The following is a 26,454-nucleotide window of genomic DNA, read 5'->3' on the forward strand; positions in this document are numbered from 1 at the left end:
GTGCAAACCAGCTGTGACTAATGCTAACAAATACTGCTACTGTTAGGGCAGCAAAGCAGTTGCTATGGGAAAAAACTTCCTTTTCCACAATAACTTTTGACATCATTTATTCTGAAGACTAATTTTTTGTCTTTTTCTCTCCCTGAAATGAGGACAAAAATACCTCCTTTTTGCAGGAAAAGTGGGACAAACATTTTAGGCATTCTTGAGTTCTCTCCAGATGTGGAAACAAAAATGGGCAACAACAAAATTCTCCCTTTTCTATTGCCTGCCTATATATGTACAAAACTCTTAATTAGAATTTTATATGGATAGACAAACAAAAGCATTCTCCATATTTTTCTGCTTTGGAAAGTAAAAGCTATTCCACTTCCCATAAGTGATGATAACTCTGCTCCTTCTTTCCTCTCAACAGCAAACAAAAATGACAACGCAACACTACAGACCCTTCCTTATTGCATGTTAATTATCTAATATTAGTGCTTGAAGTCTCCAAACTAATAAGGTGCTCCAGCTGTCCAACAAAAGCACTGTCCTTCCTGCCCAGCTCACAGTGGAGGATGACAAAATACAGAAGGCAAACAAACAAAAGAGTGGTGTTAAGAGACTGAGGTGACAGATAGCTTTGAACAGTAAGGAATCATCTCAACTTGCCAGCTCTCTAGTCTTTGGTTGCCTGGCTGTGCATTGCAGGGACCAAGGCAGAAGGAACTCTTACAGGATGATCTGTGGGGAAGAAAAGAGAGTGGCCTGTGGATTCTGACAGAGCATTTCCCCTATGAATAAGGCTGTAATCAGAGAACAGAAGAAAAAAATTAGGCAAGTGAATATGTTACCTCACTTGCACTACACAAGCTGATGGCACAATAATATAAAGTGAATTTCAATGGATGGAACAAGAAAGCTGTGTTCACTGTGATGGACAAAGGGCAGATGAATGGAGGAACACAGAAGCTTGGCTAGAGTGTCTCAACAAGAATGATGAGTCAGGAAGATGATCTTACCTTCATCAGGGAGCAGAACTCATTAAAAAATAATTAAATATAAATGGCAGGAGTACAGTTTCAGCAACAGCACTAAGTCAGCTGGTTACAGTGAAGTAGTGTTTTCATTACTTTTTCTCATTAAATACCTGAAGAAAGAATCCATTTGGGAATAGAATGTGACAACCATCTATCATGCAGGCAGGTAACTCTCCAACAGTCAGGGACATAAGGAGCAAGGATCACATGGCTTCCTGAAAAACCTGGATTACATGGACAGTAAAGTACAAGCAGTACTGCTGAGATTTTGCCAGAGCCTTCCTGTGTTGTTCTAGACCTGAGCCTACACCAGCTGAGCTTCAAGAGTGTGTCTGCACTCCTTGTATCACACTGCATGCACCTAGAGATGGGTTGTCTCTGTGCTCTGAGAATTAGGTAATGTGACACAGAAAATATGGCTCTGCAGGAACTCCATGACATGTGAGCTGAGTCTGTGTGAAGCTCTTCGAAAATGGCTATTTTTTGAATCTGTACATCCCAAGAACACATGAGGATATGAGCTGGATCTACACACAGCCACTGTTCTGTGAAATACAAAACAGCGTTTCAGAGCTGAGCTGCTCACTGGAAATGTGGGTGAGAATCTGTCTTAGGTGTAAGCCCAGCAGGACTCAGCATGTATTTCTGTGGTTAGTTCTGTATTTTTGCAAATTGGGCCCAGCTAGTCTTCAACCTGGTTATAGCACTCATGGACAACTGAAAGTTCCAGCAGGATCAGCTGCCTCAGTGCTCCCTGCAGCTGTTACTCTGTCACTCAAGGGCTATCAGCATACAAAAAGAAGTTGAAGTCTGAAATGGAAGCTCGAAGCCAAGCACACTATGGTCACAGCTTGAATTAGAAGGTTTGTGAAAGCATGAGAAATAAGCAGTGTGTGCTTTGCAAGGCAGGCATTTTAAGGCATGACACAATTGTCCCTGACTCTTCCAGAGGTAAGTCTGACACTACTGGGGTGGAGTTAAATTGCTTTTTGGGGTTGCATCACATGTTTTCTGTTTTTACAAACAGGAAAAGCCTGACTCAATACAGACTGTTCTGTTAAAGCTCCTATTAGATGACCCACAAAGGAACAGCATATTTTTCACCTATTTTTATTGATTCTGTCATGCAAAGAATGACTCATTCTGAAAGTGACTGATTCCTACTTACTATTTATTAATCTTAAGAGTGAATGCAGATGATACTGTATGTCACTATTGCCTACAAATCCTGGAGTACAAATTGAAATTGATTAGCAAAACAAAATCCTGAATGACAAGGATTTGCAAAATGAGCCCTGGTTTTGAATCATGTTAATTATTGTGGCAATATTGTTGTTGCAGAAGCAATACAACACACTCCAGTACAGTCAGTTTGAGGTTCATGACAGCTGTATACATTGAACAGACTTGAAAAACCGTATAATTATGCAATTATTTAATCATATCAGGAGATATCTCTACAGAGGATGTCCTTGGACACTGTATAACTCTATCACCTGTCTCCACTGGAAGAAACAAGGGGTCAGACATGCACTGCTGGGATGAGGCCTGTCCACTAGCATTCCCAGCTAGTCACAGCCACCACCACGACAAACATAAACAGCACTATCAGACAGATGCAAATTTGATCCAAAGGAACTGGCACAAGCTGAAACTTCTCAGCATCTCAAGCTACATAAGAAAGGCAGTAATTACACAGCTCTTCATTAAATTAGAGCTGTCAAGTGAGGTTATCCTGGCCCTTAAAATGTTTTGTATTGTGCTAGATTCAAGACCAGTATCATGATCTGATGAGTGAAAAGTGAAATACTAGAGATATGTTTTTAATACACTGTATACACAGATAGTTTCTGTGCTTGCCCTACAAACAGACATTAGCTGACTGACACCAACTTGGCTTGACCCAACAAATGAGGATACAACTAAACAATGTACACCAAATCACCAGGAAAGATTTAAGAAAAAAAAAATAAAGGTACCTGCATCTTTAAGAGACAAAATTAAATCCTTCTGAAAGTTATTCTTCCCTGCTGAACAGCTGTATATGATACAATACACCAGGAGTTACTGCCATCCAAGACTATATAGGTATTAAGACCAAAGATCATATCAAAAGTGGACTTTCACAATGGGAACCACCTCCACAGATTCCCACACTTCTCAAAGCAAATCCCCTCCTTTTGAAAATCTGATGACCCAGTTCCCTCCATCAACTTGCCACTGCACTCTGGTGACAGGGAACGTGAAGTACACTGTGTTTTGACAGGCTTTTTCACAGACTTACTTACCCATGCTGTTGGGCTGAAAGTCACTGCCAGACTACGAGACAGATAAAGCTGGAAAATGGACTTCCCATGATCCATATAGTCATTATTTGGTTTGACATTTTCAGCTTGGACAAGGTGGTTTATGCCCCTGGTTAGTCTGCCCAATACAGTCTTTCAGGTTCTTATACACTAATGACACAGACTGGTTGAACTGCCAGCACTGGCAGTAGTATCCTGTAATAGAATTTTATGTTTGGAATTCCAAGACCCAAAGAAGACAGGGAAACACCTGCTCGCCTCAAGTTAAACAAAAGCTGGAAGAGTAAACTGATATAAGCAGCAAGCCCTTGAAAGGAAAAGAACAGCTGGGAACCCTGTGCAGACCTGAGGTGACTCACCAAGGTGACTGAGAACCATTACACTATGAAAATGAGGGTTTGTCAGCGGCATCCTTGGGAGGGTGGGGAGCAGAACAAAACATCTGAACTTCCTTGTCACACTTGAAACTTCAGGTCACAAACTCACTCTGGTAAGATGCTTGTCAGAGATTAAAAAAAATCCGTACTATTGAAAGACATACACACTTTTACAAGAGCAAGATTAGATGAGTAGCAAGATGAAGAAAGAGAAGCTGTGGAAATATTATTTCTTTACATTGTGTTGCCAGAGCAGATGATGAAAATGATATCAATGTCCTACAGAGCCACTAGCAGAGGAAAGCCTCCACCTGTAGAATGAGACATGTTGGAAAAAGAGGGAGAAAAGCACACAGTAATGTTATGCAGTTGACTCATTTAACACAGCGTGTGCAGGAAAGACTCCCAAAATAAGGGGGTTTTAATGAATTATTTGATAGAAAGGAAATGCTCAAGTTTTCTTAACATTGCTACCAACTGACAGGGCTTTCATACCACAAAGATGCTGTGGGTGTCATAGATCTAATAATGTACCTGTGTAATTGAGTGATTCTCAGGAAAAAAGTAGATTAGCTTTAACAAAACTTACAGTTGAATTTAGATCTGGTTTTGTTTCCTTTTTTTTTTTTTTTTTTTCCCTTTAGAAAAACACAAGGTTAAAATTTCCGGTTTAAATCCAGCCTCTTCATGCCAAAGCCTGTATGGCAGCATCTTAAGGATCTGAATATTTGCATGCAGATAACATCATGTATCAGAGATATTTTAGGTATTAAACAAGTCACACAACCCTTAATTCCTACAGATGCCTTCAATTCCACCTGCTAGAAGATGGACTATCCAGACTATTAATCTTGCATTGCAAAGCCTACTTTTGCAATGGTGAAATACAAGGAACACACCTGACCCAATGATTATAAATTGATCGTAAGCTGGATTATGAGAGGCTAGGCCCAAAAAGGAAAAGGATGTTACTAGACATGACAAAAGACAAGTATTTGCATGAACTGTTTCCTAATTTATATCATACCCTATCAGAAAACAGATAAGATTATGAAATATGTGTATATACACATATATACATGCACACAAATTCTCATTTTTGTGGCTTTATTTCTCCTTAAGATTTCACTTTGAAACTGAAAGTTATGGAAAATTCAGTTCTTTATCTCTTTCTCCAAACTGAAAAATGACATTTAGAAGTCATTATACAGTATCATGCTTAAAATGAGCCCTGGCCCTAACTAAAGTTTTGAAGTAGTATAAAATAAAGAATGGCTGAATAACTATTTTTATCTTCCTGAAATGCTGCTAGAAACTCACATTAGGCCTTAAAACCCAGTGGAAGGAGGTGAATGGGATTGAGCAATTTTTGTATATTAAATTTTGGCACGGATTTTCAGATCTGCTTTTTAAAAATGAGATCACAATCAAATGTAAGAAATCCTCAGACAAAGAAAAAGCCCTAAAACTGAGTGCAAGTTAGGTGTTAAAGGGCAATCTCCTAACATGCCCTCCAGAGTGAATCACCCTGCAAGAGTTCTGTGCAGGCTCCATCTTGTCTTTTGGTCCAAGGCATAATCACAGGAGAAGGATTTCAAAAGGCAGGAATCCTGCCTGGCTGCTTAAGCAGCACTAATAACACGTTTGCTCTGTTTAGTCATGGATGTAATCTCCATGAGGAATACTGGTGAGTTACCTAAACAGAGCATTGGAGGTGCTGGCTGTGCGTGTGACTCCCCTGTCACCAGCCTGGCCCTAGCAGCTCTCAGAGCACGATAAGCTGCCTTATCTTAAATAAAAGTGTAACTTTGCTGATTTTGTTATCATCTGCAAGCAGCAAGCAGGAAACTGATTTGCATGTTTCTCAATAATTCTCAGTCTCATTGCTTAGAAAAGGCTGACTATAAACACTGAACAACAGGATGGGCTCAGACAAAAGGCTTTTGAATCTGTTTTTAACAGTAGCCAACTCTCACTCCAGCTATTAAAACACATTGATTTGTATGGGGAAAAGGACTTTATGTTCAAGTTGATATTCTTTCATATTTTTTTATTATATGGAGGGAACACTTGCTTTTTCATATTTATTTAGGTTCCTATTTGCTGGCAATTTTATTCAGCTAAAAAATAATGCTTTTGAGAGAAAAATTTAAATACATAAAACAGTAGAGATATTTTTTGGGGGCAGTTTACATGGAATGCCCTAACATTCCCAACACTCCAATCAGTTGAACAGTTGGTGTCCAGTTACTTATAGAATCATAGAATGAATCACAGAATAGTTTGTGCTGGAAGGAACCTTAAAGATCATCTCATTCCCATGCTCCCACCTAGGATAGGGATACCTTTTACTAGATCAGGTTACTCCAAGCCCCACCCAGCCTCTCCCTGAACACTTCCAGGGATGGGGCATCCACAGCTTCTCTGGACAACCTCTTCCAGTGCCTCACCACCCTCACAGGGAGGAATCTCTTCCTGATATCTAATCTGACCCTGCCCTCTGTCAGTTTGAAGCCATTCCCTCTTACCATGTCACTCCACACCCTCTCAAACTCTCTTGTAGCCACCTTGAGGCACTGCATAGATACTTAAATCCTTCAACATTCAAGAATTATTTTCTCAGATCCAAAATTTATTCCTAAAAACCAAAACTTCCTAATTCTTTTTATGTCCCAGTTGGTTTCTTGACATACAATGAACAAGGCAAAGAAAGAAAAACAACTACCTTTTCCTGCACCTGCAGGAGAGACCGCTGTGACAAATGCTGCTTTAATCTAAACAGGACCCGTGGTCAATTTTTCAGATATGGTAGGTGCAGATGTCTCTGCATCCTCTCTTGGCACCTCTCAGAGTTAATAAGGACACCCTGAATCAGGTACAGTTTGGCTATTTCTAGTAACTATCAGTGAGCTCTTTGCACACATGGCCAGTGTCCCACAGAACACAAGGAAGTGTGAAGTTCTGGCATCTGCAGCAATGAGCTCCTTGGGTCTGGCAGCCTCCAGCATTCAGGTGAAAACCTTCTACCAGCTTCATACAATGCCCTGCACATCTGGTACTGTGAGAGGCAATGGACAGTGAACCCTGACCACTCTTCCACATCACACATTATGGTGAAAACTTCTGTAATTTTTTGCCTGAGGTTCTTTTTTGAGACAGATGACAGGCATTTGTGACAGCTGAAGACAGCAAGCTCAGTAGTTCTTCACCCAGAAGCTTTCTGAGGCCTTTGGTGATCCCTGTGGCCCTTCTCTCACACTTTCCAGTTTTGCTAAATATTTTTCATCAGACCTGCACAGAGTACTCAAGATAACAACAAACAGCAGCTTTATGGAGTAGCATACTGAGGCTCTATAGTTGGCTTTCTGTGTACTTTCTAGTAATTTCTAATGTTTGATTTGCTGTCTGATCATGGAACAGCAAGTTAATTCTTCCATGGGTGTACCACTTATCATTTCAAGATCTTGCTCCTAAGGGATAATAGCTAGCTTGGTCTTAAAAAAGGAAAGCATTTTTATTTCACTTTGAAAGTCCCACAAAACCCTCAGCAATATGTCTTAAATGACACCATTATAGTATGAAAGCAATTTAATATTATTATAATTTAAAAGAGCAAGGAATTAAAAATGGAATGAAAAGCCTTAAATCTTCTTATGGGGGATAAGTCTAGGAAGGTCAGCCACTCTTTTCATCAGTTTTAACCCTGTTCTAGGAGGAAACTACCTGCAACAGCATTCTGTTATGACAGCATTGTATACCCTTTCCACAGACTCCACAGTTTTAAGAGGAGGAGTGTAGGCAGAAGATCATAAAGGACAGTTTTACCATCCTGTATTCTTTCAAACATCACTCACATTACTTTTCTTTGTCTTCTTTGTTTTACCCTCTCTCTGAAATCCTCTGAAAATAGTAGAATGATCCTTCTCGTAAAGAGAGCTACCACTGCTTAGAAAAGAGATCTTGGTAAAACTCAAACATGCCAGACACTTAAATGCACACAAGCAGAACAGTACTTTCAAAGTCAATTAGCTTGAAAATATAAACATGTTCAAGTGCTCTCTTGGATTTGAACCCCACAGGCAATTTACAGCCTTGGCTCTTGCAGCCCACTGCACTTTTACTTCAAAACACTTTAGCTCCACACACAGTAACAACAGAAGTTTTGAAATGAGATCTGCCCAGAAACAAACTCATCCTGTTCTTTTTATCTAAGATGAAGATGAGAAATGATAATTAAAGAAGATGTTTCATTCAGATCTTTCCCTGACTCTCTCTTTGATATACTTACCTCAGAATTTTTCTGTTTGACTGTGATGAGAATGGAGCACAAGAACATAAAGGAAAAAGGAAAGAGAGTATCCACAATGATTGAGAGGCTGTTTTCCTTAGGTTGTTTATACAGATCTTGGCTCCAACCAAGGAGCCACTGCTCAGCCCTGCCCTGTGGAGCCACCTCTCTCCATGGAGCACACAAACACAGGCCCTCTGTCACCAGCCTGGGATAAACTGCTGTGACTGCTCATTTACACCAGCTAAGTCAGGCATAAACACCCTGCTTTCCTTTCTTAATAGGTAGATGTCCAAGCTGCTCTCTGAAAGGCTGAGATTCACAAGGCACTTAGGATGTTCCTTATCTGTAACCCATTCTTGCACTCTGAACAGTCTTGGTGCAGTTCATGGGACTGTTTTTTGTGAAGGCAATTAGAATGAATCTAAAACCTTTCTCAGTCAAGACAACTTTTGAGTACAGCACAGGAGTTCAGATGAAGAGAAAACCCTAGAAATCTCTACACGTCAGTTCTCAAATAGACTAGATGAAATTGCCTAGTAAGATTTTTTATATTTGAACACAGAACCAATCCTTTAATAAGTTGGGTTGTTTGGGGTTTTTTTTAAAATAAATCTTCCACTAAAAAAGTTCAGCAAAAGCTACAGAATAAGGAAAACAAGCCATCTTAGATGTCCTGAAAAGAATTTGAAATGTTCTTAGACAAAACAGAATCTGGGAGAAAAAGGAAGAAAGCTTCCTCCAATACCTTAAAGGACTAGCAATGGTGACCACTTTCAAGCATGCAATTCAGGTTAAATAATATTTTGCAGTCACCAGATGGGTCACCTACAAAAGGAAAGCAGGGTCAATCTGCAAACTCTCTCTGAATGGTGTCACTGACATAATTATTTTTGGCAAATCAAACCACAATGACCAGATGAGAAGCAGATGACAAGGTTTGCATCACTTTTTCATCTCTCTCAAAATGGAGCCTTTACATAAAAAAACTAAATTAAACACAGTATTTTTTCTGTAAGATTTATAGAAGAACAGAATTTACACTGAAGATAAAAAATGTAAATTTTTTAGGTTGCTGGATTAGAAAAAAGAAGTATTTTATAGATTTCTCCATTCTGGGAAGGCTTTTTTTTTTTAACCTCCCAAGAAAGAGAAAGCTTGAAGAGAAACCTCCCCTTGTGTTTCTATGGCTCAAAATGGTATTTTTTTCTGAAATGTAAGATGATTGTACCATAAGGAATGCAAGGCTTTGTGTAGAAAGAGAAAGTTGAAGGTAACCCTGCATGCAGCCTACAAACTAACAAAGCAGACAAATCATAAAGGATATATAAACCAAAAATGTTAGATGGAGACTTCCTTGAATTTATTTGCTAAAGGTAAACTAGAAATTTCTGTTTTGTGCCAGTAGTATCTCTTAAAACAATCTAATACATTCTTAGAACATGGGATTAAAAACATTCTGTAAAAGATAATTTTACTAATCTGAAACCTCTGTGTGTGGTAACTGATATAAATCTGTGTTGCAGTTGAATTTTCCCCAGAACAATTGTTGAAATCTCAATGTGTCTTTCACTTCTCTTAAAAAATAAGCCTGTTACTCCCATCATTAAAAATCCCAGGCCAGTATACAACACATTTGGTTTTGCTTTTCCAGAAATCAATATTAGTTTTCCTTTTTGAAAAAAAACCTCATGTGAGAACAAATAAAACACAGTGTTCAATTGTGAAACAAGTAATGGCTGATGTGATTAAAGTTCTCTAAGTATCCAATTCTTTCAAGGTATCTGTGAGAGAAAGAGTAGAGTTACAGAACCTTTGGTGGCCATCTGGCTGTTTACTCACCCATTTCTTGCCTGGTACTGCAGACTCCTGTCCCGTATTTTTCTAACTCTATGGTCACAGTTTTCAAAGCATTAACATCTGTTTCTGCAAAGCCGAGGTAGTTATAAGAACCCATATTGATTACATTCTTGATAATCCTTCCTGTAAACCTATAATTAAAGCAAATTTTGAACAATAGTGCAATTTCTCCTCCAATCCCAAATGAAAAGAAAAAACCCCGAAATTTTCCAACCAAATTTTGTTCCAGTGTCAAATTTCTGCTTGGGATTTTACAATTCTGATACTCTAACAGCCCAGAAGTTTTTCTAGACTTTCTCTTTTCCTAACTAAGTACTGCCTCATGGTCAGAGTGCTTTCTGGAAGCCATGCTGTAGATGGCAATATACTGGTATGGGGTGAATGGCTGCTTTTATGGATTTAAATAAACAAACAAATGACTTTATTTAAGGAACAACTTACAGCCATTAATTTTTCAAGCAAATTTCCAACTGCTTCCATTAAGTCATCAGTGTTCTCACACACAGAGAGAACTTAAACTTGATGAAAATATAGGAAACATTCTCAATAAGGTCAAATACAGCTAAACCTACACATTGTACATGCTGTGAATTCCTGTAGCTGAGTCATTCAGCTGCAGTACACCTTAAAGCTTAAATCCTCTGCTTAAAGCCCACTGCCAAAAACTGACTATGAAGGCAAGAAGCTACATTCATGCAATGCAAGAAATCACAGTTTAAAACCTAACCAAGGGATAAAACAAATTTTGTTGTAATATTCTGAGTGGAGGTCTGCTGTTATAAATGGTGTGTGAGCAGTCCTGTGCTGCCACAGCCAAACCCATTTGCAATCGAGTTGGAAATCTATTCTGCATTTCCAAACAAATGCTCAGAAGAAAAGGGTCAGATTGTCAGCATGGTACTGGCTGCAGAAAGAAATGTGCTGATGGATTTCAGACAAGGATCTCAACTTTCTGTGCTTTGCAGAGGTGTCAGGATTTGTTCATGAAGCTGAGAGTAGCAGAGTGTAAGATGACTCACCTAAATGTCCAGTTGTAATCATCTGTAACGCGCTCCATGAGGTCAAACTGTGGCCCAGGGACACTGCAAATTGGACGATTCCAGTTATCCCGTATTCTCAAATAGAGGTTTCTGGTGTAAAAGTTCTCAAAATCTTGATAAAGTGGCACAAAATCCTGGTTTGAAAACATGCACAGGGTTATGTTGCTGGGAAAACATCTGCTTCTGTACCCAAGCCATTCCTATTAACAAGGAAAAACTGATTCATCAGTAAACAGAGAGCCATAGCAGCCACATGGTTCTATGTCACTTACAACTCCAAACAGAAAATGTCTTGCTATAATTCTTTTAAAACTTAATATTGTATTTCTTAGAGGCAAATTTGTTCCTGTTTTAAGATTGGGTTTTTTTTGGTTGGTCAGCTTTTATTTTTATTTTATTTTTGGTCAACAAGTTGGTTTAACTCTCCCTGTATATCCCAAAAGCTGGAAATGGGAAAAAACCAAGATTATTTCACTTGAAAAAATGAATTGCTTCAAACTGAGCATTTTTCTATGTGTGGAGCAGATTGCAGACATGTAGGATAAACAACTCACTACATTTCATGAAATGCAGGATACATTAGACAAGAGCTAGTCCAATATATGTGATTTGGGCGTTACTGACCTAACATGGAGATGCAAACATCCAGCTAGGACTTTTTTTTTTGGTTGAGAATTACTTAATTAATTAATTAATACCTATCCATGGATTTTACTTGGAAATTAAATTTAACCAAAGCTTTATATGAAATAGCAATATATTCATGTTGGGCACTGCATACAATAAACTGATAAAATAACATGGTATGCAGTTAAAATATGTGGGAGAATGAAATAAACATGTAATCCACAGTGAAGGAGAAAAAAAATTAACTGCCACAACTGGAATCAACAAATGGCCAAAACATGAAGTGAATTGAAAGTGATATTCATTAAGTTATGCATGCATCTTTGAAAATCTAAAACAGGAAACAATTTAAGGAATTTTATTTTAAAGAGAAACAGTAGAACAGTTCATGTTTACCAGGTGTTACTGTAAATGATGATTTCAAACTGCACAGAGAAGGAGGAACACCCAAAAATTCTAAACAAGTTGGAAGGCAGTTGATCTTGCTAAGGTGCAAGTTTTACTTTGAACTATGTGGGATGAAAAAAATTTGGGACTTACAAGAATTCAATTATAACAAAATTAGGACTGCCTCGCTGTGAAAGACGGCATAAGACAGATGGGACAAAGGAAAATCAGGGTTGAAGAGATTTGGAAAGTCGATATATTTAACAGTAAGATATTTATGTGTTTTATTTTTCTGTGGATTGACCTCATATACTGAGATTCTGTTTTGGTGAGAGCATTATGGCACTCTTAGAATGAGGTGAACATTCCTGGGTAAAAATGATGATTTTACATAATGTAGGTACATAATCATACATAATCGTACAACTCCACTGCAGGGTGTGTCATTCCTCTCACTCCTGTGCAACCTTCTGTAAAATGAAAGTTGTCTGCCTTGTTACTTCCACAAGTTGCTGTAAATCACTTGCAAGCAGGGGAAAGCTCAGCTGTGGATGCATAATGACTTTTTCATACATACTTTTTGTTGTTCTCTCTCCGCAGCAATGTTACGTTTTTCTAGTCCCCAGGCTCTCATAAAATCTCGCAGGTAGCCAAATATTGTTCCCACTGCAAACCCCACGAAAGTAAAAACTGCAACATACATTGGTGCCTGTTCAAAGTGCTCAATAAATGTTTTTTTGTAGAGAGTTCCATTTGATACTCCATTCTTCTGAAAAAACAGAACAGAAACTTGTGGTTAATACATGTAATCTCATCAAAGCTTAGACCCTTTGACCTCGGGGCAAATCTTTTTCTGTAATTAGGAGAGATATTTAGACCTCACACTGTATCAGCTGAAGAAGAGGACCTGAACACTGCAGCTGCTACTGACCACTACAAGTATCTTCATTTTCTCTCCTCTTATGCCCTCAGTTGCAGATGTCTTCAACACCACTCCCTTATCTATTTTGAAACATGTGAAACTTAGGAAAGATTGGCAATGTATTATTGTGCAATTGGACAATTATTTCGAAGGTGATTAAATGGAAACCACGATACTCTGTCTCGCAAGACAGAGCTATAAAAAGGGAAGGGCAGCATTAAAAGCTCACCTACACCGTGCCTGACTGCTTCTGGAAGTCTTGTGTAACCCATTGCAGCAACTAACCTATATAAAACAAATCCTGCCTGAAACAGAGCAGCTCTACCATGATGCTCCCTAGACCTGAAGAAGTATCCAAAACAGTTATGATCCCTGCCTTCTATTTCTGTTGATTTCACAAATCCGATTTTCAGTGATCTCTCCCCTAATTCTAAGGGTACTTAAAAACAAAATAGAGAAGAGCAAAAGTAAAGCAAAAAAAATAAATACAGAAGAAGAGACACAGGCAGCTTGCTGGATTTAGTGATCCCATTGTGAGCAAATTCTAAAAATTTCCAACCATGTGTGGACAAAATATTGTGTCATTAAAATATATTAAGATTTCCATTTTCAAATTAAAGAAGCTAAGTTTTTCAGTTGCCATGTTCAATAGGCTCATCAGATTATTCTTTGGAAGAGTGGTAACTCCCATATTTCTGCAAAACTGCCTTTACAGCCAATCTGCTAATTCAAAATTAACAAATGCCATTTGAGAAAAAATATTAAAATATAAAAAATGTTAAAAAAAAACCCAAACCAAACAAACAAATACCCAAGACATACATTTGGACATATTCTAATGCAAAACTGCAAGCATATGAAGAAATACCTTTAATACATTTCTGTCTGTGGGAAGGATGAACTGTAAAAGTAGATCACCTAGTTATGTAATGCAGCAAGCTGAAATAGAATATTTATATTAAGAACTATTGCCAATTCACTCTACTTGTAAGGACAGAGTATTATTGATCTTCATATCGTATTCAAATGTCTTTATCCTCAAGAGATTTCTGTTGTAACTTGCTGGTCCAATCCTGGATTCCCCAATGGTTTTTTGGGTGAAAAAGGAATTAAAAAAAAAACAAACCAAAATAAAAGCATTGTTGGGCACAAGAGAAAATGGAAAGGCTGTTAAGGAAACTCAAAAAAAAAAATAAAAAATGCTGCTTGTGCTCAAGAGAAGCACATTTAGAAACACTGCCCTGCAAGGGAGAAAGAATGCAGGGCTGGCTCTCACTGTGTGAGGGGACACCTTTGAAGAAATGCTGCACATGCACTCTTACCTCAAGCTAATTGCTCTTCTAGGGCAACCTATTTACCATGAAAAACATTTTATGAGGATGAGTTAAATACACAGTCAAGTCAAACTTCACATGAGTCACAGCAGCTGTGTGCACATAGGGATGAGATAAAGCAAATATTTCAGAAAGGATTAAGCTCAGTCCTATTACCTTACATTTGCCATGGGCTAATAGCATATTTATGGTCATCTATGGAAATTCAAGTGGCATTGTAGCTTGATGCTCTTGAATCAATTGGCATCAAGCTGTGATGATGCACCTGAGTCCAGAGGAGAGAGTTACGATGTTTCTGTTTATTGACTTTATTAATAAACACTTCATTGCTATAAACCTTATTGGTGAAGGAACATGAAAGCTCCTATCAGACTTCTGCACTGTAACATGCTTCTTCCACAGGAGAACTCTGCTCCTGTGGAACTCTCACTTCAGCAGGTGCCATTTGATGCAGTCAGCATGACAGGTGTATTTAACCAGGCACCCACTGTCACTGTCCTCAGCACAAACAGCTGGGAGGAAGGAGCACAGACAGTAGTGAAATACGAAGAATGTGGAGCCAGATGTGACCCACATTCTCCAGGCTATGAAGGACAAAACCCAAGAGTCTTCAGACACTTGGTACAAGACTGGAATCAAATTCAACAAATTCAAAAAACACAGTGACATCTTGCCTGAAAAATAAAGTGAGGAAAATAAAAGAGCATTTAATCCATCCCCGGAGTCCCACAAAAAGGTATAGAGAGAGTCTCAAGAAAGAATAACCAAAAGAAGTGGATTTGCTGCTTCTGGAGAGTGGGAAATGGTAGCAGGGATGTTTTTGTGCAGCATTTCTGGTCCAGGTGTGAGGTACATGAGTGTCTGACTGAGCATCATGAAGGTGTTTGATTTTAGCCAGTCTAAATCGGCTGAATTGGTCAGTGAAGCAATGGTTGTCATCCTGCACTACATTACTGTTGACTTTTTCTACGTTATCATAAAGTTTTATCTCAGAAGAAGGAGGTGGATTTGGACACTGCATTTAGAACAGCAGCTACAGAGTGAAGGAAGATGTAATTCCACTGTTGGTAGCACTGAAATCAAATACAGCAGATTTCCTACAAATGCCTGAAACAATTCAGAGATCATTAGTTACACCATTACACAGCAGGTGCTCTGCTGAATTGTGTGTCATTATCTGTAATAACACCTGTAATAGATAGTACATTTTCTACTCCATACCTTCAGCTGTAGCAATTGGTTGGGCAAAGATTCTAAAATATATATATATATTCTTCCAACTTTAGCAATTGGTGGCTTTGAGATTTTATGACTCTAAGATGGTCTTAGCACCTTTAACAGTCACCAGGGGATAACTATGAATGTGTTCATCACTTCTCAACCTAAAAATGTTGGGGAAATAAATTGTGACTTTTGATAATTCATTTAATCTGTAAAATTTTTTTCTTTTTTTTATAATGAAATTACCTGACAGTGTCATGACAATTTACTTTGTAAAAGTAAAAAAAAAGGCACTTGTGTGCTGTGCTTTCCTACTACACAACTCATAGTTTTCTATACTTAAATAAATTCTGCCTCTACATTTGTCTCTTCTCAACCCAGAAGAATCTTAATCTATATCATTCTAGTCCAGTCTTCTTGTCCTTACATGAATTCAAACGCCAAAAAATAAATTAAAAAAAATCCATATTTTCATGCTCAACTTTCTCTTCACTCTGCAAAAATCAATAAAACCTTTTTGAGATGAAGAGGATGCAAATTTAAATTGCATACCCTACTTGATGGCACAGTAGGGATTTATACATCTATAAAAGATGCTTTGTTTTATTTTCTTTCTTTTTAAAGACTGTTTACATTCTATTTGCCTTCTTGCCACAGTTCACAGTTTCACCCCTTATAATTACATATATCCTTCCTCAGTTGCAAAATACCAAATTTAGAGCACACTGCTGTTTGTGCATTCTTGGGACCATTTTCCCTTCCAATTAATTGTTTGGTTTTTATTTAGTGACCTGTTTTTTTTTTCTGATCTTTTGCCAACATTATACACACTATCAACAAGAAACTTCTGCAGTGTTTCTGTGACTTATTGTCACTTGTTTCTCCTCACCCCTTTTTCCACACCACTGATGAAAATCTGAGAGCACACGTCCAAAGAGTGATCCCTGGGGAACTCCATTTCCTGCATTTCCCTCCTTACATTTTCAAAAATTGTTTATTTGCAACCCCTAATATCTCTGGCAAAAAGGGCAACAAAAGCAGCAGCCCAGAGTTACTCAGCAACTTTATCTTTGGCTTTCTTTAAAAATCTTGAGTAAATACCCCTTGTGATATGTTAATCCAAAATTTACTCACTTGTTCTAAAAATTCTGCTGGCATCTCAAATCAAAATAGTTTCTCACTGGCCTGAGTAAACACAGTTAGTTTACCTTCCAGGCACAAATGCAGGGAATCTACTGGTGAAACATAAAGACACACAACACAGAAAGGCAATAGGTGAAATTCAAGGAGAATGAATGTTTTACCAAGGAGTTTTACAAGTCTAGGATTTCATCAGCTTCTTGGAAGCCAAAAGCACAATAAGTACAGGCAACTTTTGTGGGTTGATCCTCTGCTTAGCTGGTGTCCAGCAAGATGCTGCAGCAAGAGAATTCCTTGCAGCAAGATTTTTCTGGAGTGATGGCAATACAGCAAAGTCAGCTTTAAGTACAATATCTCTTAGATTCCCATTTTCTATAACTAGCCAAAGTATTTCAAAACTCTCCCTAAATGAAGAATCCATTCCAAAAGGCCTCCTTCAGTTTTTCAAATGGAGAAATCAATTCTGACAACAAACCTCAGAGTGTTACTAGAATGGACATCAGTATAAAATACTGAATACAAGGAATACACAATTTTTATTGAAATAACTTGCTCTAATAATAATGTAAACTCATCTTGAAGTCTATTACACAGACTTCTGGCAACACCTTTACAAGCAATAGTTACAAAATATATTTCCACTAGCAAAGGAAAAAAAAAGACAGCTATGCAATAGCATGAATAATACTTAAATATTTGCTCATACAACCATTAAAATTAGGAGATAATTTTTCATTGCATTTAGGTCCTGCAGCCCTTGGAATTGTGCTAATTGGCATGGGCTAGATTTGCATCAAGGGGAGAGTGAAGAATTGAATAGCACAGAGTGCCAGAGTACCAAACCCGTGTGCTGGCCCTGAGTAACACCCCAGCACGGAGGTAACCATGTATGCTGGGTGAGTGGAGCTGTATCAGGGAAACTGAGCCCCAAGAACCCATGTTTTCATGCAAGTCTGCTCCACAGAGACAACAAGCTTTAATTCACTATTCTCCCGCTATTATGGCCACTTCCAGAAGGTACAGACAAGTATATCCTTGAAATAAAACTACTGGGAGAACACTAAAGTATTTGTCTTTAAATATAAGTTCCCTGCCAGAAATTAAATCTGATCCAGAGGTGGATGAAACTTTATGGATGTTTCTGGATCAGATTTTATCTGTAAGTTGTTCTATTAAAAAACAACGCAAGCTGACTGGTCTCCATAATGCTTCCCATACAGATATGTATATGAAGAGAGAGGTGTTGAAAACTGTGAACCAAGTGAGAACCATGTTTGCTTAATATCTGACAGACCTACAAGATGACAGTGAAATCTTAAGCAAATTAGGACACTGTGCTCCTACAGCAAAAAAAACTGATGGGAGAATAGACATAATTTCTAATGCAACATCTGATTGCTTGCAGACAGATTGGTTCTAAATAGAGGTTCCCTCCCCAGCATTTGAAGAGCATCTGGGACAGGACCCTAAATGTAGATGATTTTAAGTGTCCTAGGATGTGTGAGACAGCCACATGGGGAAGAATATAAATATCTACATAAATAATGAGATAAATGAGTGACAGGATCTACAGAGGCCTGTAATATTCTGGAGCAGAAGCTGAAGATGGGGTACTACAGGATTCCATTTCAGCTGAGGGAAGGGTATGGTCCAGCTGAATTCCACTCAGCACTTGCCACTGGACAGTCTCAACTTGAAGTGTCTGGTGTGCAATTGGGTCTCCTATAGATCATTGCCACCAGAGGGCTGGGTCCCAAAGAATAAAACTGTCAGGTTCTGTGCAAACCCTGGCTGACTGTCACAATTATTTCATTTTTCCAAAATCACTTAGGAATCCATTAGACACTGGAGGAATCTGGGTGACTGTATGCGGTTCCAAGGAGAAAAAAAAAAAAAAGGAAATTGAAACGATGAAAGCAGAAGTTCCCTTTAATGACTATACTATTGACACAAATTTAGATTACTTCATATATCTTCCCATTTACTGGAAATGATATCCTTCACTTTAAATGAGTGATTTTTTTTCTGTAACAACACATTTCAGATCTTACAGGCTTAAGTTTCTAAACCATAAGACATAAATGGCTACACAGGGAATTCATAGATTACTGAACTATAAAGACAAGACTTAAAAATAGTTGTGAAACTTCTAAGTCTAGAAGGTGCTAAAATGAAGGTCACTGCCTCTTGCAACGTGACAAAGCCACAAGAAAGCGGCTACAACACAAACTGCAAGTAGCAACCAAGCCAAAAAAGCTTTGGTTCTTAGTGTGTCTGCAGAATCCTTGCTTAGACTGATTATTGATTTTTACTGAAGTTTCAAGAAAAAAAATATACACCTGTTAGTAATACAATCAATAAGAACTAGGAGTAAAATCTCCAAGACAGTCCAGAAGGTTTAGGAAACAGAGGATGCCCTTAAAATAATTCAGGAAACCATGTACCCTTGAACTTGCAGAGATTTAGGATTTAACAATTCAGAAACTCTATAAAGCTCACTCCCTGTAAACAGTATTAAATGCTGCTTGTTCTGCTGCTTGAGGTTTGTTTGAAGATTGGGTCTTCACCACTTTTCACAAGCACCAGGAAATGGCTTTTCATTTATTAATGAACTGTCATCTAATTGCTGACTAAAGACTTGCAGCCTCCCTTCTAGACAGCACACTACAGGCAAACACCACAAAGGTATGAAAAGACAGGATCTTCACCTTCCAGACTTACATAATCTTTTCAGTTGAACACAAGTTAAATTCCAACATATTCATCTTGCAGCAATTCCTTCAGCATCAAATAAACAAGTCCTGCAATGCTGACTAAGACATTAATACTATGAAAATACAGAGGAGAACGACAAACACAAAAATAGAAATATACTGTGAAATGCTGTTATGTAATAAGGAAAACAATATCCATAATGTATAATTTTCAGACTAACACTTTACTCTGATGCTAAAATGATACTTTTGATTGCAACATAGGAGGCTGGGAGGATACAGAAGGCTTACTCATAAATAACATTCAGGAAGACCATTCAACAGTGGCAAGGGTTCCAAACAAGAAGAAATGTGAACTCAGAAAGTACACATCTTATCTTGGTTTTCTATGTTTTTAAGATACTTAATTTAATAAGTGTCTTATCTATCAGTAATTCTAGCCCTGCACACACTACAAGCAACATGCACTCCAGCATCAATGAATGTTTAATTCCAACTATTAAGAAACTGCCAACTGTGTGCAGTTTTTGAAAAATCTACAGAAAGCATCAGCATGTGTTTTCATCTTGCATGAATTTGGTCCAGCAGGTAGAACTGCACATTGCAGAATGGTCACACCACAGTGTTTGTCAAAAGAAAAGCCACATGTAATTCTTTATAGCACAGAAGCTTACCCTAATGCACACAGGACAAAACCCAGCTGCAAACCATGAAAATGCAATCTGATGAAAGGGAGAAAAATTGTAGAAAACACTATTCTGAACTTCAAGGTTCATAAATTACAATGCAAACCATAACAGCTACTATCCAATACCAAATAACTAAGGCACTTACATCAAACAGTACATGGGGGATAAAAAAAATTGCATAGCAAACTCTTTTCCCAGTGGTTTTACATTTGTACATTTCAAGCAATAGTAAGAAACACTAGAAAGAAAAAGTAACATGATTGTCTTGTACAGCTGTTATTCTGCTATTACTCCCAGAAATTTCCAAGTGACTCAATGTAAATAGGAAGGTATGAGGGCAAAGATGGAGCTCAATAATTTTAAATTATTAGAGACAAAACAATGAAGTTCACTACCCAGAGAGATACTTACAAACACTAAAAGATATTTCCTAACCTTACAGCAATTACAGAGCAGAAAGGCAGGCATGTGGGATCAGAGAGAAGTGGATGAAACACCTGGGTTACAGCAATCCCCACACAGTTTGTGGTGTCAAGTTGCAGCAAGTGTTTGTTACGATTCCAAAGCTTAGGGTAAGTTACAGGATTCACATTGCTTGGCCACATCAGAACATCTCCTCATCATCCAAATCCTCTGGCTTTGGCTTTAAAAATAAACAAACAAACAAGATGATGATGATGAAGTGGTATCACTTCAAAGGCTGCCATTTTCTGCACATCACCAGTGATGATCTGCTAATACAGGAAACTACTTCCAGAAGTGATCTAGCATTTAGAAATTAATCCTGTAGACATCACAAACACTTTTGATATAAAACTGTGTATTGGGATGAAGACTGTAACAGTGTAAAGATTCCCAAGATGTGCTACATAGATTGCTAGTGATTTTGCCCAGTGTGGATTTGAGTTAATATCCACATGATGCAATCCACCAACTCCTACATATTTCCTACACAGTGACTTTGCACCAGAACATGTTTTAATTAGCTATCAGATTCCTCTTCATGCAAAATTCCCTTGTGAAGAAAATGCTTTATCTTTTGCACTAACTAGCACAATGAATCCTCATTGGATCCCAGACCTTGCCCCATTATATCACACAACAGCTTCAAACAGGGCCAGGATTTTGCATAGATTTAATAACAAGTTTAATGATGAGACACACATTCCCTATCAGAATGGACATGGCCATGGATGCTGGATCATACCAAACAAAATGCAAGCTTAAATCTTAAAGTAGGAAACATTCAGATGGAGTCTCAGGCCATTCTTTGTTCCTAAGATTACAGCACCAGTTTGGATAAAGACTTCTGGAAGTCACAATGCATCCTTTTTTAAAGGAGGACAAACGTATTCACACTTCCTACCTGAAAGCTGCACATCATTAGGGTAATTTGCACATAATTTTACTGATTCTGAGGGTTATGCACAAGTTAAGCTGAAACTGTGTGCCTTCCAAGACATTCCTATGATTGCAAGGAGTGACTTTCATATCTCAAAAATGTGATGAAAGAGAAAGTCATTGCCAATTTTGTTAATGCAATCAGTTTAGCTGGATTTATGTTACCTCCTCCAAGATAATTAACTACTTTAAAATGATATTTAAATACAAATATCTTGACACATTGCAGCTGGAGAGGAGAGAGAGATGAGAAATTCCGTAACAAAAAATCCCAACGGGGAAAGCAGAATTTGTCATGAACAGCTGAGAAAGAGGCAATCAAATTGGTGCTGCTAGCTTGACAGATAGGGAGATTAAAAACTCAGAAGGAAGATGACCATCTGGGTAGACAAGGACCACCTCTGAGTTAGGATATGGATTCAGCATCAAAAGAGAGTCCTAGTGTGAAAGAAGAATGAGAATAAATAAAGGAATCACATATAGGTTTGTAAGTCAGAAGATTTCGAGGAAGGTGAAAACAATACCCACCCTATGAACATGTCAAGAAAATGAATAGCTTGATACCTTCCAACACAACAGAAGATGTCTTAGGCAAGAAGACAAAAACTCATTTAGCCAATCATTAGGCAACTTGGTAGCAGTGACCATGGCTAATTAAAGTCAGTTGTCCTGCACCAAAGCCAGCATCACAACTGGTACATGTGATCAAACCACTGCACCATTTAATTTAACAACATGATGAGGGCTGCCAACCCACCTATTATCAAAGTGTCCTCAGAGAACCCCAGTCTAGAGTAACCCAGATTCACCAAGGTGTGCCCTAGAGCGGAAAAGCTGTGTAGTTTATGTAGTTTAACCAGTGACAGCCAATTACTTTTTTCTATTTCACCTAAAAATCTAGAAGCAGTAACATCCTGCTCTAGCTACTTTTTTTTTTTTTTGAAAACTATCAGGAAAAGGCAGTTTAAATCTGTTTTGGTTAAGTTGCACCCACACCTACACCTATGAGAAACTCACAACTGGATGCCTCCAGGTACAACAGTTCTGCAAGAGGCCCTCTCCTCTTCCCACCAATTTCAATTTCTGCCTTGTACTACTGGAAAAGATGATCTTGGCCTATATGACTTCTTAATTGCTATTTAATTGTTATTATATTAATTAACTATTATTAAATTGACTAATTCAATCTGAGCTCAAAAAAATTAATTTTATTTCAATAGCTTGAGGATCAATAAAAAAGAATCTAGAAATAAATTGATGCTTTTTAAAAAAATGCATTATACATTGGGATGCTCTTTATAAGCTGTTACAGTAATTACCTAAGTCATAGCACTGAACACAAGAACTGATGGCTTTCTCTCATCTGAACCTTCTGTAACTATCCAGGTTTGCAGAAACACCCTTAAATAAATGCTCTCCTCAGATTTTACATCAGTCTAGATACAGACAAAAAGGGAAGTTCTCATCCCACCAGGTACTGATTTTCACCAGCGGATCAACGTCTACCTAGAGGTGAACACCCAGAGCCCGTGTTTCTTGACTGAAAAGACAAGGAAGCACACGAGAAATTCAAGAGACAAAATTCAGGTGCAAGAATACTGAGGTAAAGGGGTGACTGAAGTGTTTTGTTTCAGCCAAAACCCCTTTCCAAATTGCAAAGAGTGAGTTGAACCAGCCTTACTCCCTCATGTTACCCCTCTGTCAGCAAGTACCCATCTGCTGAAGCTTTTGAGCTCAAAGAGCAATTTCAATTAAATCTGATGAGGCCTTCATGATATCAACTCTTCTAAAAGCTTCAGGAAAATGTGACCTTGACAGCGCAAAGAGCTCCAATTCCCTGAACTAAAGGACCAACAGCAATACCTGTCTCTTTAGCCATTCTTGGAGTGAATTACACAAGCACAGTTGTAATAACCCATGAACCAGCATCTGTTTAGGTCTGAACAAGGTTCAGCACATTCTGCTCTTGCCCCTCTGGAAAGAAATGATATGGTAGGCAAGATGGGATGTTTCAGGGTGGTAGAAGATGCTGGATATGTAACAACATGAAATCATTGCTTGTGGAAAAAAATGCTTACAGGCATTTCACAAGTCTTTCCTTTACCTCCATTATTATTTCTTCCCATATTACCATAGGGCAAATTGGAAGGCAATAATCAAAACACTGCTGCACTTTGGAAGTAATTTCAGGACACCTTATGGTGCATTAAAAGTTTTCATTTCTACCGATTATAAAATGGTAGAAGTCAAGGGACTTAGGAAAAGCAGGAAATGGAACAGCAGAATCACAGATTTCAGGAGGGCATGACTGTATCCAGAAGTAGCAGGTATTGCTATAGGAAGCAGTATTAAAAGTAAAAGGAGTTAGAGAAAAAACAGCCATCTCTTAAGAAACTCATGTCAAGGGCAAAAGGACAAACCATTCTAGAGCTACTAAAAAGGACTAACGCAGGTCTCAGCTGAAGTGTCCATCCAGCTTCAGACACTTTTTTGAGAAAGAAGAGGTGAACCAGATGGAGAGAACTGGGAAAAGCAGTATAAAGCCTGGTTAAGGAATTTATGAGGAAAGGACGAACAAATTTGAATTGTCAGGAGAAGAGAATAGGAAGAGAAGAGGAAGAGGAAGAGGAAGAGAAGAGGAAGAGGAAGAGGAAGAGGAAGAGGAAGAGGAAGAGGAAGAGGAAGAGGAAGAGGAAGAGGAAGAGGAAGAGGAAGAGGAAGAGGAAGAGGAAGAGGAAGAGGAAGAGGAAGAGGAAGAGGAAGAGGAAGAGGAAGAGGAAGAGGAAGAGGAAGAGAAGAGGAAGAGAGCCTAATGACTGGCAGCCTAAGAGTTTTCAAACATGTAAAAGATAACTGCAAAAGAAAGCCAGTTATCTGTGCTCTGTTAAGCATAAATTTGCTTAATTTGCAGCCAAAGTGATCTAAATCAGATATTAGAAAGAACTTTGTACTGATAAAATCAGTTAAATGTGAATTTAGAGCAATGGAGGTGTTTAAGATGGACATAAACCTCTGGTAGGGAAATTTTTGTAAAGTCAAAGCTAATATTGTCTAGCAGAAGACAGCAGAAAGAAGTGCTGCCAGTCTTAACAAAACCCCGAAACACAGTGGCACATTTTATGAGCTGAGAGGCTCCAGAGTAGCCTTCAAGATATTCCAGCAGAAAACCAGCCCTGGATAGAACTGTTTTGAAGAAATGGACCAGATAACATCTCAAAATACTTTTAAGCATCATGTCCTATTTTCCTACTTACCTCATTAAGTTCATAAAGCTCACTATGATATGAAATGTAGAATAGAAATAACTGAGAACTGCAAAAACAGCTGGTACATATTTTCAGAGGGTGAAATGTAAGCAGATAGAAAGAACCTCTAAATCATAGATGCTGGAATAAGGAAACAGATATACAGACTTTCTGCTTAAAATTAAAATAAAATTAATATTACTCTGGCTCTAGGCAACTGTTGATGTTTGGGGAACTTAAATCAGTTCAGCACACTTCAAAAATCTGTGTAATAAAAAGTCCCCATAGGCATTTCCCCCCTCTTTTGTGGACAAAGAACCACCCCCTCCCTTTTATCTTTACCTCATTAACATCTTTACTTATCAGCATTCTAGTAGACCAATCCTCTGAAAGATAGGATAATGTTTCTTCAACTTTTCTTTAGGATAACACTTTGGTACACACATCTGTGTCTGTGCTCCTAAATTTGGAAGTACAGAGATAGAGCAACAATAGTTGGCAAAGCAAAGACTGGCAGATGAAGGATGTAGAAGCTCCGATTAAGAACAATCTACTGAACTACCTGATATGTTTCAAGAGCAACAGAAGATGCCTAGACACCAATCTGATTTCTTGTCAACATAATCCAAAAGGAAAGCTCATGTGAAAGGAATGTAGTTTTAAAGCCTGTTAAAATGTAAAGATTTTAAAATACTAGTAGTCTCCTACTTCTGAAAGAAGGAAGTTACTGTTTAAACTTATACATAAGCAAACAACACTGAAACTTCATGCAGAAGATAAAAAACCCCTTTGCAGAAGATCTCATGTTTCAACTCTACCCTTCCACATCTGCAAAAAAAAAACCCACAACACGAAAATACAAACCTGAGCATAAGAGAAATGTTGTGCCCTTCTCTAATGACTGCTACAAATGTATTTCTGCAGAGGCAAATAATGACAAAAGGTCCCAGATGCAGTGAAGACTGCAGTGAAGAGAGGTCTCAAATTTGTTCCAACAACTTCAGTTTGTCCAAGGACTCCCTTGAGAGGATGAACTACATACTTACAGCCTACCATCCAACAGAGAAAAATATAATTTTCTTGTGAAAAATGTCAACATATGCAAAATGATCCCAGTAGCATGTTCCATGGTAGAAATCAGTTAATAAAGAATGAATAAAGTTCAGCTACAATAGGGGAAAAAACCCCCAACAAACTACCTGAGGTCCCATGACAGAAGCTCCTAGCAAAATCTGTGCAAGGAGATGCTCCTGTAGGTAAGCATTTAGAGATTTCAGACATAATGCTTTACAGTGAATTCTGAAACAATATTAGTATGCTCTGATAACTCCTGATTTTATGTTCTTTCCCAGCCCACAGGGAAAGCTGGGCACTCCCCTCATACTTAGTATTAAATTAATTATAATTACGAAATTTTTATATGCCCATCCTGACAGATCCCTTATGGACTAATGTAATAATATCAGCCTGTGCAAAAAATATCAGCTGATACAAAATCAAGAATGGCAAGCAGACATGCAAGATAACCATCATAATTCAAGAATATCCCCCTCTGAGGACCAAATTCATACTGGATAGTATTGTTGTCTCTTTTTCCACCCCTTTTTTTTCATGGATCAAACCTAATCTCTTAAAGCTGCTGGAAGATTGTAAATGTAGTAAAATACTATTTGCACTTCCTACGCCATAACTTTCTGTCTCATTCTGCTTAGGAGGAAGACAGTGGAAGCCCTTGGACAAAACTCAGGCAGAGCTGCCCCCAAGCAGGGACTGACAAAGCAAATCCAGGGTGTCTCAGTGAGGAATGCAGCTAAGGCACTGTGAGAAAGCAGGAGTCGGTGCTTGGGAAGCACAGCTGTGGGCAGCAGCACAAGGCCCCAG

At 38.3% G+C, this 26,454-nt stretch overlaps 1 protein-coding gene across 2 annotated transcripts in view; it reads right to left on the minus strand.

The window, feature by feature from the left end:
* Nucleotides 1-26,454, minus strand: part of SPTLC3 (serine palmitoyltransferase long chain base subunit 3) — a 153,993-nt gene that overhangs the window by 37,683 nt on the left and 89,856 nt on the right. For both annotated transcript variants that reach the window (XM_086872596.1, XM_023923175.2), the window contains 3 exons: nt 12,485-12,676; nt 10,873-11,027; nt 9,836-9,984 (listed from right to left, as the gene is read on the minus strand). In XM_086872596.1, coding sequence (XP_086728722.1) covers nt 9,836-9,984; nt 10,873-11,027; nt 12,485-12,676 — 496 coding nt within the window. The remainder of the gene's footprint in view (nt 1-9,835; nt 9,985-10,872; nt 11,028-12,484; nt 12,677-26,454) is intronic.

Source organism: Cyanistes caeruleus, chromosome 2, assembly GCF_971803275.1.
Source record: "Cyanistes caeruleus chromosome 2, bCyaCae1.hap1.1, whole genome shotgun sequence".
Lineage (NCBI taxonomy): Eukaryota > Metazoa > Chordata > Aves > Passeriformes > Paridae > Cyanistes > Cyanistes caeruleus.